At 40.8% G+C, this 16,852-nt stretch overlaps 1 protein-coding gene across 1 annotated transcript in view; it reads right to left on the bottom strand.

Annotated features, from left to right (window-relative positions):
* Nucleotides 1-16,852, bottom strand: part of lamc3 (laminin, gamma 3) — a 145,956-nt gene that overhangs the window by 23,344 nt on the left and 105,760 nt on the right. Inside the window, 2 exon segments of the mRNA XM_082542337.1 lie at nt 1,675-1,920; nt 2,163-2,351. Of these exon segments, the coding sequence (XP_082398463.1) occupies nt 1,675-1,920; nt 2,163-2,351 (435 nt within the window).

Raw genomic sequence — 16,852 nt, 5'->3', positions numbered from 1 at the left:
TCTCATCCTTTATAAATGATTATAGTAATATATCAGCAAATAGCTAACACAACATCTTGCTTTCACATCTGCAGTTATGAGTGATTTGTTTATGTTATACAGCTTGATTTCAGTCACCAGCCAAACCAAATATTACATTTCCCAGTTTATCAATTCATTATGAAAACAATAAGAAAAGACAAAGAATAGAATAATAGAAGTCCTATATCCCTCTGTGGTGTTGTTCTGTTCTGTAGAGGCTCAACTGTGGTAGAATGAAGCATAAGAAAAGGATAAGAAAATCAAAGGACAAACACGTCACAGCTATTACTGTTTCTGCTTTTGTAACTTCAGTTAGTTTTTTTCCCCGCTTTCCATTCTCCCAGCCCAGCGAGTCTCTTCTTTTTTGTGTTATCTTTCTGACCCACAGCCATTTGTTCAAACTAGGGCTGCCACAAACGATTATTTTGATAGTCGACTAGTCACCGATTATTTTTGCGATTAGTCGACTAATCAGATCATCATCCATTGAACGTAAAAGTACAGCTTATTGCACCAGCAGCATCTGCTCTTATATAACTATCATTAGCTTACAGCTTTAAGTGTTTAAGGTCTGTGCTAACTAAAAATAAAGACAAGATGATAGTTAATTGAATTCTAATTAAATGTGCAGATTGTTTCGGTGGAGTTTAATAAACTCAGCCGATTTACTCAGGAACAAATAAAATACTGAAAAAAGCCAAACAATAACATTTTTAAGTTATCTAAGTGACTTGTATATGTTTAACCTGAGTAGGGCGGTGGGTTTGAAAACGATCTGCCGGGAGTCCGGTGCTCTCATGGCCCCCGGCTAGCTATCGAGCTAGTGGGTAACAGACGCCTCCGAAAACGTCGGCGCGCTTTTGAAAATATGTGGTGTCTTGATAAACTGAGCAGATATTTGAGGTTTACACAGCTACATTCTCGCCTGAAAATATGTTAAACGTTTATTTTGTGACCCAGAAAGAATAATAAGAGTAATATTAAAACTAACTAGCTGCCGCCATTGTTGACAACTGCGCTGGGCCGCGCTATGAATTCTGGGACACAGTTTCTTCTTCTTCGGGGTTTAACGGCAGCTGGCATCCTTGTACATGCAGTGCTGCCATCTTCTGTTTCAGTCCGTTATTACACTCTTAAATCCTGCTACTTATTCCTGCTTTTGGGATCTTACAAAGCTTCAAATGACGCGTCGACTATTAAATCAGTCGTCGACGATTTTGATAGTCGACGTAATCGTGACTAGTCGACTAATCGTGGCAGCCCTAGTTCAAACCATTTTCAGCTTTTGCCTTTCATGACTCAAGACAGCTATACCTGTCAAAATAGAACTCTTGAATTGAAGGCAATTTGAATGGACTATTTTTTCCTCTTTTTAAAAGTCCAACCTGAAGGTCAAGTAGCCTTTAGTAGAATATGTCCATTAGCTTTCTGGTTGTAAACACAACAATATGACAGTATGAATTGTATGCTGATACAGTTTAAATGCAACACTGCCGGAAAAAAGGTTGAATGCAGTGGATGTTTCCAAGGGAAGCAAGCCAAACACATCTATAAGTGCAGGGGAACTCTTTCAGGAGACCCATCTTTCATTGCTCATCTTGCACTGACATCGTAGCGTCATAATAAATTACCGGCACACTCTCGGTTACTCACACTTGCACTTCTGGCCCACTGTCTGGTCCAGGGCGTTGCCGTAAAAACCCTGCTGGCAGCGTTCACAGTGATCTCCCTCCGTGTGTCCCAGGCACTTCAGACAGCGCCCAGTGACGTGGTCACATATTCCCACCGCGTTGAAGTCCACATTACCATTGCAGTTGCATCTCGCACATGGCTGAGCTGCCCCTGAGAGCCCTAGGGGGTCACCATAGTAGCCATCTTCACACCTCTGACAGCGCATTCCTACACAGAGAATGAGGTGAGAGAGAGACGGGCAGGAAATAGATGAATAGATGAGAAAGAACACTGCTGGAGGTCACCGTCACCCGACCTCAGCTCAAATTAAGGTGGAGTGCGCTACAGCCACCATCTTTTCAGTATCACGCTGTCGTGTGGAGACGCTCTGACTGCTTTGATCTTGACATAAAGCTCGTTACTCAGTGTGCTTCCCATCCATACGAATTTGTTTAAATTGTTCACGTCACCTGTCTGTCCTGCAGGGCAGTTGGTACAGACCACCTGTCCTGTTTCTGCAATTTGGACACAGCTGGTCTGGCCTGGGCAAGGGCAAGGCTGACAATCACCAGGTGTGCCAATCAAAGAGTTGCCATAGTAACCATCCAGGCAGCGCTCACAGGTCGTCCCGGTGGTGAAGTCTGAGCATTCACATACACCTGAAAAACACACAAAAAAGACACATTGGTAATGCACATGCACACCTGCTTAGACAGTGTTGTTTATCTCACAAACAGGGGACAGAAAACAACGTTTTCCTCATCACCAGCAGAGGACGCTGTGTCTCTGACCATCACTGCACCTACTCCCCATAGATACTCCAGCTCTGTTAATAAAAGGGAAAAAAAAGAAAAAAAAAACATAGTGCTCTCCACAGCCCACCGCGGAGAGCGCAAGACAACTAAATTCACCCAGTCTATAATTGCTTTGGGAAAAATATAAGCCAAATGTGGTCCGAAAGACCTTCAAGAAGTAAAGCAATTCCCCCTCCAAGTGGGAGAGATTACCAATTCTATGATGTCCTAAAAAAAACAGAAAAAACAAACTGTTGTTTTGAAACCTCTTTTGAAGAACAACTTGCACCTTTAAGCCACTCTAAAGGATTTACTCACGTGCAAAATGTGTTGATATACATGCGCGTGCATAAAATCCCCGATGAATTCTGCTCGATTTACTGAGCTGCTTTTTGCCCTCATGTCACATTTCAAAATCCATTAAGCTACGGGTAGTGCTGAATGATATGACATGATAATCGTAGAAAATACCCACAGCAGTGGAGGCACTGATATAATGTATGGGTATATGGAGTGAATGTAAAGCAGCTTTCGGTGACCTGCCGTGGCTCTGAAGTCACACGCTGAATCGAAGAGACCTACGTAGCGGTTTGAGCAACAACTTCTGAAGCCATTAAGACAAAAAAAATTCTCACATGATTTAAAGTGGCACATTAGTGTACCACAAAATAATAAGTGCTAACATTCTTGGAAGACATTAATTATAAGGTATAAAAATAGTATCTGCATTTGAGTTTCTTTGTGTGACTGCGCTTTTTTTTTTTTTTGGTGCACTGCAAGATTTTTTTTGTGTTTTAGTATTAATCAAATATTATATATATAATAATTAATTATATATATTATTTATATCTTCTACAGAACACCAGTAACATGAATCACAAATAATCTGCAGGCATGTGATTTTTTATTTTATTTTTTTTTTACTGAGTCCTCATTAAAATTTCCCATCACTCCCCTCATAGCCTACGGTGTAATTCAGTGAAAAGCTCTCTGCTGTGCATTTTTAAATCAGCTCACACTACTGAATATTGGAGTAAATAAATTCTTGCCTCTAGTTATGGGGGGGGGGGTCACCGCAACCAGTGTCCCCCCCCCCATCGTGAACCTGCGAGTATATGAGATGGAATAAAAGCTGCAAAGTCATTAGCGGTAACAATTATGCTTTTGCCTCATGAAGTGTAGACTTCTGGGAAAAAAAAAATTATTAGTTCTTCGACGATGTGAGGTGAATGATAGTAACTTTCAAGCATGTAATGCCAGTCATTTAAACAGAGCATTTAGCAATAATGATTGTTTCCAGCATGAAGAAGTGAGTCTTTCTTGAATTTCACAAGGCATTCCAATGACACTGATGTTGTGCAGTGTCAATCCCCAATGAGCCATAGTAAATTTAATGGCAGCAGAAATGTGCTGACTTTACTGAGTGTGAAGATGACTGAGCGTGATATGAGGCAGCGGAGCCACCGAGGGCCTCCTCGACGCTATTATCATTTTATCGGCTCCTCAGAAAAGCTAACGGCACGGATCGCAAAGTGACGCTGAATGGCAGGATCACGTGACGCTCCTCATCGTCATGCCAACCGCATCCCTTGAGAATCATTTTATCAATGAATCAATGACCGCTCACTCGGCCTGTTAATGAACTGGGATTTCTGTGATGCTAACGTCTGGAGCAGTGCGTTTTGAATCCTTTGACAAATCCACACAATCCTCCTATTCTGCTTTCACCTTCTCGCGCTCCTCCCCTTTCAGCTAAGGAGCCCTGCACTTCAGTGCTCTGCTCTCCTTGTCTCTTTTGTGATGGCAGAGCAATATTTCTCCTTGTTTTTTTTTTTCTTAAAGACGAGTCCTCCATCATATATATACATCACACTCCAAAAAAGCTCTTTTCTACCAGTGCTTATTCTACCTGCGCCCCATCCCTGCACTCATTCTCTCTGCAGGAGCGCATTCACACCCAGGACTAATGCGCTTCATTAATGGAGCCACTTGTGGCCAATAGAAATACAGTGGAATGCATCACTGAGAGATAGCTGCAGGGGCGCAGGCGGCCACTGTGGAACAAATGAAAGACAGGCGGCTTCACTCATTTCTCTCGTTCACATCTGAGCATCATTCACTGCTCCTCTCTCAAACGGAGTCGTTCTTCCAAAGATAGCGGTTATCGCCGCTCGTGGTAGCTTGTAATAACTTTAGCACCAGATGGAGACAGAAAAGGAGGAAACATATTCCAAGGAGAGATGGTTCTTAAATATTTTTTTTGTGTGTGTGTGTGTCTGTTTTGTTTTGAAAGAGATCGTAGCCCAACTCTCCTCTGTTATTACATTTGCCTCTAAAGTCTCAAGATTTATTTTCTGACTAAATTGAGTTTCTTAAGATCACCGCGTGTCATCTGCACCATCTTGGGAGGTCTTTCTGAGAATGAAGGGCGACGTGTGGGGCCCTTGATGACGTGTGAAGCCAGACACACAAGGAAAACAAGCAACTCAGCTGTGCCACTTAAGTGTTTAGGCTACTCGTCACTTCACGACTCAGCACAAACACGCATGAAAATAATCGTGGACTATAACAGATTCCTACATTTTCTGCCTCCCCTCCCATGCACATTAAACAATACTGCCGCACGGATGTGATTTCACAAACATGAGTTTTTCAAGAGCTCCACATTTTCCAGGAGGCTTGTCTCCTTAGCCCACTGGAACATTAAAATGCTTCTGGCCAAGGAAATTTATTTACTAATGCATGTGAACACACTGCTTTAATGAAGGGAAGGAGGAAAGAAAAGCAGAGACAGAGAGAGAACTTTTTGGCCTGCCACTTTAAGGCCTCAAGGGTGGAAGCCGGGTTAAATCTGCTGCGCGACTGTTATGGCGATGTTGTTCTCTAATTTAACACAGATATGCTGCTAGTGACTGCTGCTGCAGATGTGGCTTGTCATGGGCTCTGAATAAGTGGACTGCTGCAGAGGAGAGAGGGAGGGGCAGTATATTGTGTCCAGCGCCATACATAATGTGTGCAGTACGGATGACTGGGGAAATACGTTCTGTCGTGCTGTGACTGTGGAAAATAAATGCATCAATTGCTGTTTTGTGTATAGACGCTGTCAGCCAAATTGTTACAGCCAAGGCCCCCTGGGTATCCCGGGGATGGAAACTCTAACAGCAGTGGCTGTAGCTCATGTTGCCTCACTCTGGCTCTGGGTTACCTAGATGTTAGGGAGGAGCTGAACAAGAGATTTATGATGTCTTATTAAATGCTAATTCCATAAAACTGCTTAAAAAAGCCAATCAATAATAATCTTAAACTGCTTATTCTTTTTTCATGTAATTAAAAGGTGAGACTGTTATCTGAGACTTAACTGTAAGATCCACAGTGAGCCGTGTTATATGGCATGAAGAGACAAACTCAGGATGTTTGACTACTTCAGCCGTCCCCTAGACTAAAGTACCTCAACAACTAAACATTTATGTTTATAGGTTTGGAAGTTTATCCATTTTTTTTTGTCTTTGCACATGTTAGATGGATTCCCATGCATTAAATTTGAATCGCAGCACTCACACTGTATAGATGTTAACCTCAGGATGAACTGTAACAACGTTGGCAGTTGCGTATATAAAGTTTTATCATCAGGTTAAAGCTGTTTAGTCTGTGAGCAAATAGCCATCAAACTAATGACAAACAAGCTCAAGTGAAAAGGGGGAACTACTAAACATTATAAACCCAGACTGCATATAAATGATTGATGTAGCAACCAGGATATCACACGTGCTTTGAGATGAGCACTTTGACCTCCACCATCTTGGTGCTTTTGAAAGTGGACCTGCCGACCGAGCAGTGCACGCTCACACTTGGCAATCAGAAAGTGCTTGCTTTGGGTCAAATCATCAGTAAACACGATATCTCCTTTCACTGCTTTGCTGATGATATTCAACTATATCGTGTCCTCAATCCCAGGATGGATAAAATCATCATACGCTTTGAGGGCATCCAATTCTTAACAGAATTTCCTTTAGCTGTTGACAATAAAACAGATTTTTTTTCTGAGACATTGCAAAATTGAGATTCATTTGCTTAGACTAGTGCATTTCACTTTACTCTGGTCTCAGTCAGTCCTCTCAGTCCCGTCTACAGCCTGTCCATAATGCTGCTGCTGGGGTCCTCATAGACACACGAAAAAAAGAGATCATATTGCACCTCTGGTAGCTTCTCTCCACTGGTTGCCAGTGAGGTGTGGAATCAATTGCAAGAGCTTCCTGCTTGTTTACAAAGCCTCTCATGGCTTGACTCCTTCTTACATCGCTGACCCCTACAACCCTATTCAGTTTCCAGGTCCCTCCGGTCAGATGCTTCTGGCTTTCCCCCACTCTAGATTTAAACCCAGAGGAGACCGTGTCCTCTCTGTGTTTACCCCCAAACTGTGTAACAGCATTCCCTTCAAAGTCAAATTTTCTCCTTTCTTTTGAGTCTTTTAAAATTATGCCCATACCGCATTCCAGATACCTTGGAGCGCATTCCAGAAAAGGCGAGAAAAAACTTGTTTTGGTTCATAGCATCACTAGCAAAACAGCACAAGACTGCATGAGACTTTGCACTTAAAAAACACATTAATAGACAGAGTCTGGTTAGTGCTCTACATATGGCTCATTTAGTGAGTCAATAATACATAACAGTGGCAGTACAAATGAAATGTTTACAGTTTTACTACGGTTTATGTTCAGTGCCGCCATCTTGGATTGCTAACTGGATTGGATTTACCACCTCAGGGTGTTATGGTAAGACTTTCCGAGAGGAAAATTGAAGTTAAGGGGGCATTCCACAAAAAGTTCTGACTGGGACTACCAACTTCTTCAGGAATGCACCATTAAACTTATTTTTACTTACTAGCATTTGAGTCTGTCTGTATCTTTTTTGTCCATGACTGTGTATGTTTAGCACCTACTAAGATATATTTCACTTATTTCTTATCTATTCTTTTTTTTTCTAATCCTCCTTTTGTACAACACTCTGATCTTCTTGAAAAGATACACTACATAGACAAAAGTACTGGGCAACCTACTGATTACACCTACAGGAGCTACTTAGCCTTAGAAGCCCACTCAATGAAGTTCCTTGTGCTCATGTTAATACCAAAAATGGTTTGGAACTCAGCAGTCAGTGAATCAGTAGAGCGTTGGTGACTGAGGACTAGACGACGCTGCCCTGTAACTTCACATGTTCTGTACCAATGAAGTTGATTGTGGAACATGTAGGAGAATAGACCTTTATGACTTGTTGCAGTGGCATCCTATTACAGCAGCATCGGTGAATTACCCATTCTCTCACAAATGTTTGTAAAGGCAGACTGAATGGCAAAAATCTTGATTTTATGGACCTGTGACAACGTGACTGAAAACACCAGAATTTGAAGATACAAGGTATGGCCCAATACTTTTGTCCATGTAGTGAAGGTTCACCTATCATATCAGGACATATACACACCAATAAAGTCTTGGAAGAGGCCATAGAAAATTATAATTGAAAGGCTATTTTCTCACATAAGACTATACAATCTGATTTGCAACCAGAGGAGTTGGCTCTTGCTGGCTTTTACAAAATATGCACATTTCCAAATTGGCTTCACTCGGAAGCTGCTTCATCTTTTGAATACAATCTGTGATTAAGCTTAAATAGTTAATTCATTTATTAGAACTGACATTGGCAATTAGTGCAAAGTCCAAAGCACCATCATGGCGGTAGATTTTTTTCCCCTCTTGTTTTTATTCTTTAAATCTTTGCCCATCTGTAAGTGGTCAACCATTCTGAATCCAATTAGTACCTAATGTAAGGAGCGGTTTTAATGTTCAATCCTCAGTATGATCCTTCTCAGGGCTTTTCCAATTGTTTCCAGCCAAAAGCATATTGCCACATCATTTTCATTATAAAATAATTAACACAAACAACGCAATAATGGGTTCATGTGGCACAAAACTGCAATTTAATATTGTTATTTTAAAAGTCAGGCATGATTAAAAACAACACTGGGTCTGTTTTATTCAGTCATTTAATTATTCTCTCTTTCTTTGCACAAATAGAATATTATAAATGGGAAATCACACACGAGGTAGGTATTTGTGCATTTTTATTAATGTGAAGTGATGGGATTAAGTATTTAGTTTATAGGGATTTGAAGAGGAAGCTCAGTTTGATCTGAGCGATCGTTAGCTGTGTTTGTAAGTCCACGCTGTGCATCCACAAACTGGGATCATTGGGCCAGTTTATAAATGCAGACAAATCACGTGTTTTCAGCACTTGGCTTTAATATTCAGGCGATGAAGACGGCCAGCTTCATTCAGTCTATCACACGCACCTGAATACAGCATGTGCATCTCCTCCAAAGCCGCTGAATAAAAAGGTCTTTCTTTTCCTTGTTCTGTTTCATAACAGCATATGCTTGTTTCTCACTTTGACATTTGTGCAGGGCCAAATTTTTGAATAATGTGCACTGGTTTTGCATAACTAAATGTCACGCCCACTGCAGTCTGGTGGAGGAGGTCAGGGAACTGAAGCGATTTTTTTTCTCCTGGTCTGGGCTTTTGAGCAGTGAAGTACATTGAAATCAGGCTAATAAAGGCCATCACCCAGAGTACCTGTCTCCTTGCATCAATTAAGGCACAGATGAAGAAATGACCAAGTGTGCTGCTTACTGCATGCTCATTAGAATGCCAAGTTAAACTGGAGAATGCTGTGAGTCCGTGTTTACCAACAAAGGGGCACTTTAGAAGGAGATAGAGGAAGTCAGGGCGCGCATTTCCCAAATGCCTCCTTAAATGCCATCGTCAGCCTCTCTAAGGTCATTAGTTGGAAAAATCTTTCAGAGAAAGTTGAGGCAGAAGAACTGATACAGAGGGAAGCTGGCTCTAGTGGTGGTTTATTCAGCCCCTTAATCTCTCTGGTGGGTTGCATTTGTTGCAGGCTAAGCCCTGAAATGCCTGGCCTGTATCAGCATGATGGGATATGAGGAGCGACAGTGAGGGGAAAAGGAAGTGAAAAAGTGCAAAATAAGACAGATGTAGTCCGTTACAAAGCATCTTTCCATGTAATTTCTACTGCTGATCCTATTTGGCACGCTTTACTTATCTCCTCACGACCAGCACATTTATTCTACACAAAAATAAACAGAAAGATAAACAATGTGCACACTCTCTCTGCCTGTCTTAGCTTCTAGTCACACTGTCAGTGATTGCAGATTTGAAAAGGTTTCGACCTTTCCCTGATGAAATCAGTTCAGACAAGGAAAACTCAGTGCAACGAACTAGCTACATCCATAAAATTACACAGAAAAAAGGAATTTTACCGACCTGAACACAAACAAAAGATATAAAAAAGAAAAGAAAATTGAAGCAATGTCCTCAGAAATCCCCCCACAAGTATTTATACTGGTTACTGAATTTGTTGGTTTGCACTCACTTTCAAAAAAATCCAGAAAACAACAGATTAGTAAAATGTAATAAATCGATTTGCATGTCACTGAATGAATTAAGTATTTGGTCCTCTACATCCCAGCCAGAATTCTGGCTCCCACAGACTGGCTGTGTGTCCAAGAGGCACACAGATTACAAGGAAACAATCAATCAATTACCGATCCTGCTGATCTCAACTTGTTATGTGTACAAAGTACACCTGTCTGCATAAACAATTTCTTCAATTCCGACCTCTCCACCACCATGGGCAAGACCAAAGAGCAGCCAAATGATGTCAGGCACAAGATTGTAGACCTGCACAACACTGGCATGGGCTACAAGACAATCAGCAAGAGGCTTGGCGAGAAGTTGACAGCTATTGTTTGATTATTCAGAAATGGAAGAAATGTAAAATGACCATCAGTTGCCATCTGTCTGTGTATCTACATGCAAGAGCTTATCTCTTGGGGTAAGGATGATCATAAGAAAGGTCTATTGAATATGAAATTGCAACCCAAAACTAGAAAGGTGGAACTTGTTCATGATCTGAAGGCAGTTGGGAACACAGTCAGCAAGATCATTGGTAACACACTGCACTAGATTGAATTGAAATCTTGCAGCGCCAACAAGGTTCCCCTGCCTAAAGAAGCACATGTACAGACCTGTCTTAAAAAGTTTGCCAGTGAACATCTAAATGAGTCAGAGAAGGTTTGGGAGAAGGCGCTGTGGTCAGATGAAACCAAATCAAGCTCTTTGGCATCAAACCGACCCACCATGTTTGGGGGAAGAAACTGGCTGAGTATGACCCAAAGACACCATCCACACAGTCAAGATGGAAACATTATGCTTTGTTCTAAGGGTTCAGGATGACTTCACTGCACTGAGGGCCAATGAAAGGGGGCCTTGTGTTGCAAAATCTTGGACCAGAACCCCCTTCCCTCAGTCAGAACACAGAAGATGGGTTTGAGTAGGTTTTCCGGCATGACAGTAACCCAAAACTTACCACCAAGGCAACAAAGGAGTGGCTAAAGAAGAAGCACATTAATGTCATGGAACGACTTAACCAGTCTCCAGACCTAAGTCTGATAGAAAATCTGTGGAAGAAGTTAAAGCTTCAAGTTTCCAAGCAGCAGCCAAGAAACCTAAAGGATTTAAAGAGTTTCTGTAAAGAGGCTGAGAAGGGTTCTTGTCTTCTTGTACTAAGTCAAGTTTTGCTGGAGGATCAAACACTTATTTCACTCAATGACATGCAAATCAATGTATAACTTGAAAACCCAAGTCTTTTGCACAATGCTGTACATGAGATGGATGTTGCAGCTTTTATATATACCGACCACCTCCCAGTGATGGTAGTGTTTTCTTAAGACGTAAGTATAAATGTAACGCACCCTGTAAGAGAACACAGGCCTATTAGAAAGAGGCGCTAACAGGGGAACTCAGATAAAGCTCCCTAACACTCACTAACCAGCACAGTGTTGAGAGCATCGTGTGTTTCAATTGTTTCTTTGATTAATGAGCGCTCTCCTGCAATATGGGGTGCATAGAAAATTGAGTGTTCCCATTTTATCTATACATTATAATTATGCCTCCATATCCCCCTTGAGATCATAAATTAGGGCCTCTGCCCAGTTTTATGGATGGTGTATATGCAATTACCACAGCCAACATGCTATAAAGAAATGCGTCCGGTCCTGTGGTGTGGTGTAGTAAAGTAAAGGTTTGTGAAACTGTGGAAATCTATAGTGTACACATATGTTCTTTTTTTTTTTTTTTTTGCATTCTAACAACATGTGTCTGACTTCATCGGCCCTGCAGCACAAGAGCTCGGCAGAGAGTTCCACCACAAATATTAACATTTCCAATCTGTTGTGCTGCTCTACAGCAAATAGGACCGACACGACTCAGGGAGTGTTAATAAATCATGATTATGAAGCACCATTGGCTGCAGCTTCCCTCGGCAGCCAGCGAATAAATTCCATCCCAGTTTTGTCTGTGGGCACACCCCGCATGATGATACAAGTCGTTAGGTAATTATACAGCAATTAAGATTCTGATAGAAGAAACAGCAGGTTGGTCCGCCCTCCTAGTGACACACGATGAACAGGATGTCTCTAATCAACTTACTTTGATAGTTCCCCTTGACCAGAACTTATAGATTCATGGAGCGCCTCTCTTGCTTGTTTGCTTGCTGTTATATAAAGGAAGCCGGCTTGTGTTCACAAGGCGACAAGCCATCATCATTCATTTCCAAAAAAAAAAAGAAGAGGATAATTTTAACTAGCTTCCTTTTCTAATAAACAGCCAGCGCTATTCAAGTGTCAGTCCAGGGGACACATCATAAGAAACATTTATAATACATGACTCAGAGGACACATTGCTTTCCTCTCATTCATCATTTGCATAGTGTCTGAGCCAGGTATATATTTTTAACGCATCCTGAAAAGTGTCTGTGTGGGTGTGTATGTGTGCATGGGTGTGTATGTGTGTGTGTGTGTTTGTTCAGTGAAAATTGTTCATAATTTGAGGAGACCTGACAGGGGAAAATGATAAAGATACGATTACGACACTCCAAAGTATCGCTTGCTGTGTATAAACCACTTTGATGCCAAAACTGTTAAGCAAGTTCATGATTGAGTTAATAAAAATTGCACGGATTGTGTTCAAACGATGCTGAAAACACAAAACTGATTTTCATTTATTACCTCCCCACTTTCCCTCTCTGTGGTCCAAGTTGAAGTACTAATGCTACTACCTCCTATTTAAAATAAAAGCATTTGTTCGCCTTCGTAAAAGCATAAAAGAACAGCATGGACTACTATGCCAATATAAAGGAAATACAACAATGAAAGACAGAAGGCCACATAGGGAGTAGAAACTGGAGAACGCTTCCCACAGAGGGGAGTAAAGGACGTAAAAAGGAGAAGAAAAAAAACATAACAAAGTCAAGGTGACTGGTGAGAGCAGGTGGAGTTTTTAGCTGACAGGAAGAAGGAAGCGGGAGAGAGCAAGAGACTGACAAGGGAGTCTGCCGAACAAGAAGAGGCAGAGAGGGAGAGAGAAAGAGCGTGTGACAGAGAAGGAGACAACCAGATTGAGAAGAGACATAAGAGACAGGAAATCTGCAAGCAAATTAGACATCATTAGCCAAGAGGCGGTTAACAAGTCTAATTAGGGGAGAGGCAGGCAGGCAGTGATACTAGACTTGCTTCCGGACCTCAGACACATGCACACAGAGTCAGTGATATAACCCACACACACTCACACACACAAACATAATGCGCACTCTCAGCCAAAGCTCCAGGCATCTCTTAACTAGGTCATATCTCTGAGTCTTCAAGATGTTGGGTAGGAAAGAAGACGGGTAAGGAGAGGAAGAGAGAGATTGAGGGAAGATAAAGGATGGAGGGTGAGACCTTGGATGGGATAGTTGTCTGCTCTTGGTGAGATGGAGTCGTTTAAAAGCTGTGCGAACGAGATAGCGTGGAAAAGGCTCAGGGAGGAAAATAAAGAGCGCACGCTGACAGACATGTAAGCATATCTAAATAAGCGCACACAGGTTGACTTGTTTACACACCCAACAGCTGCCGTTTTACTTCTGTCATTTATGGAACGTTACATTTGGGATGTGAATGTGAAAGCGTGCTCCGACTGCTGTTATTGTCGCCCACAAGAAAAAAAGTCTGGTACTTTAAATACAGACTCTTAGATTATCTGTTATTATAAAGATTAGTTGAAATGAGGATACTGCTGTATTAGTAGAGCCACCCAGTTTTTAAGTTTTGAGTGATAGCTTGCCAATGCTCCTGAGGGATGGCTGAGCTACATTCCCTTGAAGTGATGATGACTGAATGTCAGTTCTAGAAAGACTAAAAAAAAGAAATGTTTCAGTCAAAGAGCCTCCATCTTTCTGTTCTTCCCCTCTCTCACGGGCCCAGTGATAGAAAATATTGTCTCAAGAACCCGTGATGATCCCTCGTGTCATGTAACACTGGCTGAATACTTCAGACTTCATTTTAGAACTAGAGATTTGGATCTGTATTTTATTGAATGGCATTATATTGAAATGCCCTTTTCCCAAATTCATTTGGAAAAAGGGCATTGCAGCTCCCTCCTCGTGGAATCAGATGCAACATCTCTTAAAACTTTAAGAGCTGGTCTCGCTAAATGTATTTAAGGTGTTTTTAGGTAACCTGGAGGCAGTTACTTCAGGCTACAAATGTTTTTCATGAATATTACGACTCACCCAAGACTATGCCTTTTACTTATGTTTTGGGCTTTATTGACAAAGAACTTCAAGAATTTTGGTGGTTTTTGCTTTTTTACTACTTGTACTACTTTTTTTATCACTTGTAGTAGATTTGCATACTTGCCTGTTCTGTGTGTATTTACTACTGTTGATTGTCCTGGACATCATTTTGGGGTTGGAACACAATGCTAAATTTTGCTCTACAAGGGCCTGATATCCTCCCTCCTCTTAGAAACTATATCAGGTAAAAAGAAAATTCTTTGTTTTTAGATTCATCAGGTCACAATAAGCCCAAATAGCAAAGAGAAATTTAAAAATGCATGCCATGAAAGAGTTTGGGTCTTAGGAAGTTAATTTTAGATCCCATTACATTTTTCAGTAACACAGTAATGTAACGCATTACTGGGCTAAATACAGTAATGACATTATAGCTAGAATGACGGTGTTACTTGCGTTACAAAGCTCCTTCAATTATCTGAGGAAGATTGAGCAAATAAACAAATAAATAAAAAAAAGAAAAAGCAAAAAAATCAAATGACTGCTTTGAAGTCTCTTTGGGCTGGCTTTTAACTCTTTGTGTTCTTGGTTTTGTGTTCATGTGTAAACACTAAAAGAAAGATCCTATTTGCCGTCATCAGGACAGGGATTTGTGTCAGTGTGTGGGACTGTAGCCTCAGGTTTATTCTGTTAAGTGGCTTGGTAATGCGTAACTAATGTAGCAAACAGCGTAACTGATTACTTTATCTGGCAAGTAATTAAGTAATGTACTACATCACTTTTAAGGAAAGTAATGAGTAATGTGCAAAACTTTTTTTTTTTTAGTAATGCCTCCGACATTGAAAAAGAGACTCTATAAACAATAAACACTAATAGAAACTAATCGTGGCATTATTGAGCACTTCCACATGAGACTAACGGTAAAACTGTACTCAAATATGACACAATGAAATTTACACTTTTCTACTTTTTTGTCTTGATTCTGAATTGACACTTGAAGCTGTCAAAACAATATGTGAAATTATTCACAGTGGTTTGTTACTCTTATCTATCAGAAAGAGCATTTCTCATTCTTTGTTTGCAAATAATGTTTTAGCACATTTAGGCAAATGACCAGACACAGCTGCTGGGAATTGCGACAAATGTCAGTTGGATTTGTTTTTGTCAGCAAAATGCATTTTACTGTTTTTCTATAAGACGAGTAGTTTAACTCTCCAAAGTTAGTTTTTTCAACGTGCAGGTCATCAAATGTAGAATAGTACAGAAAAGCCGACATTTCATAAATTGCATTGTTATGGAGTGGCTGATGTGATCAACCAGTAAATTTGTTTCCAGGTGAAACGCAAGGAAAGCTTCAAGGAAGGCATATATTGCCCAGCTAGCTTTGCTCCTTCAAGTCACACTACATAGAGACTGTTGCTGACTGGATGTTTGGTAAACTTAGTATTCTTTAATTGATTTTGAGTGGTTGCTGGAAGTTTCTGCGTTTCCTGGCAAATTGCTGGCAAGATGTGTAGTCCCGGACTAAGTAATTAACGGTTCTGGTAGCTTGCTTGCTATCGCTAGCTTAAATTGGACACAAAGAGATATACGGTGGTGCACCAAAAAACACCTTGCGGTTACTTTGGTTACTAGGAGACTTTACAGGTTTAAGTCATGAGTATTTTTTTTTACAATTTTATGACACTTGAGAGACACAGAGTTACAATCATTTCTGATTCTGCTCAGAGAAAAACATTGAAGCTAAAGCGTGCCCTTGGAGAAGAAACAGGAGTAATAATGTGTGATATTACAGTATATGAAGGGGGAGACAACACAAAATAGGAAGATGTATTTTGATTTGTTTACTGTTTTGTCTCCTGTTACACTGCAATAGAAAGCATTTAGCATCAGTAGTTTACATGTATTTTTTTCTTTTCTATCCAGTGCAGTGTTATTGTTTTCCATTCTCAATTACATTACTATCCCTGCAAATTTACATGCAAATGTGAGTGCTCTTTTGCCTGACAATGTAAAACGTTGTGCTCCTGAAATCAGCATCTAAACAGTATTCAATTAGCAGTCAGTTATCATAATAATATTCTGGTACAGTGGGCATTCAGCAAGAGGACAAAAAAAAGGAGGACAAGAATTAGGACAAAAGGAGATGAGAAACACACTTCTAGGATTTTCCAGGCTCATCTTGTTTCCTCCCACAGCCCAAATACAGTATTTTTGGTTAATTAGTGATTCACAATTGGCTGTAGGTGTGGATGTGTGTGTTTCTCCATTATCCCTGTGATGGACTAGCATGGTGTACTCAACATTTCTCCACTGTATGCTGGGAAAGAATCCAGACCCCCCTGGTAACTCTAAGCTGGATAAGGCCCCAATCTCACAGGCTTAGAGACCAGTCAGTGACCCCCTTGCTACTGCTGATGATTTGGAAAAAATGTGGAAGGGTTGCTGGCTGGGTGAAATCAATTGCAAAAATACTTGCTGAATACTAGAATCCCGAGCCTCCTAGTAGATGCACCTATGATATCAATTTCAAAATCCTACGTTGCCTTGTTCTCAACTTATTGCATTCACAAGATTTTCAGGAAGCCTGGCCTTTGACCTGAACCTTGAGATCGAGGTCACTGAGATTTGACCTCGCCCAGGATTTTTAGTAGAGACACTTGTGGTATCAATTTCAAATTCCT

The sequence above is a fragment of the Aulonocara stuartgranti genome, assembly GCF_965226115.1.
Source record: "Aulonocara stuartgranti genome assembly, chromosome: 7".
In the NCBI taxonomy this organism is placed as follows: domain Eukaryota; kingdom Metazoa; phylum Chordata; class Actinopteri; order Cichliformes; family Cichlidae; genus Aulonocara; species Aulonocara stuartgranti.
This window is presented reverse-complemented; position numbering and strand designations above follow the sequence as displayed.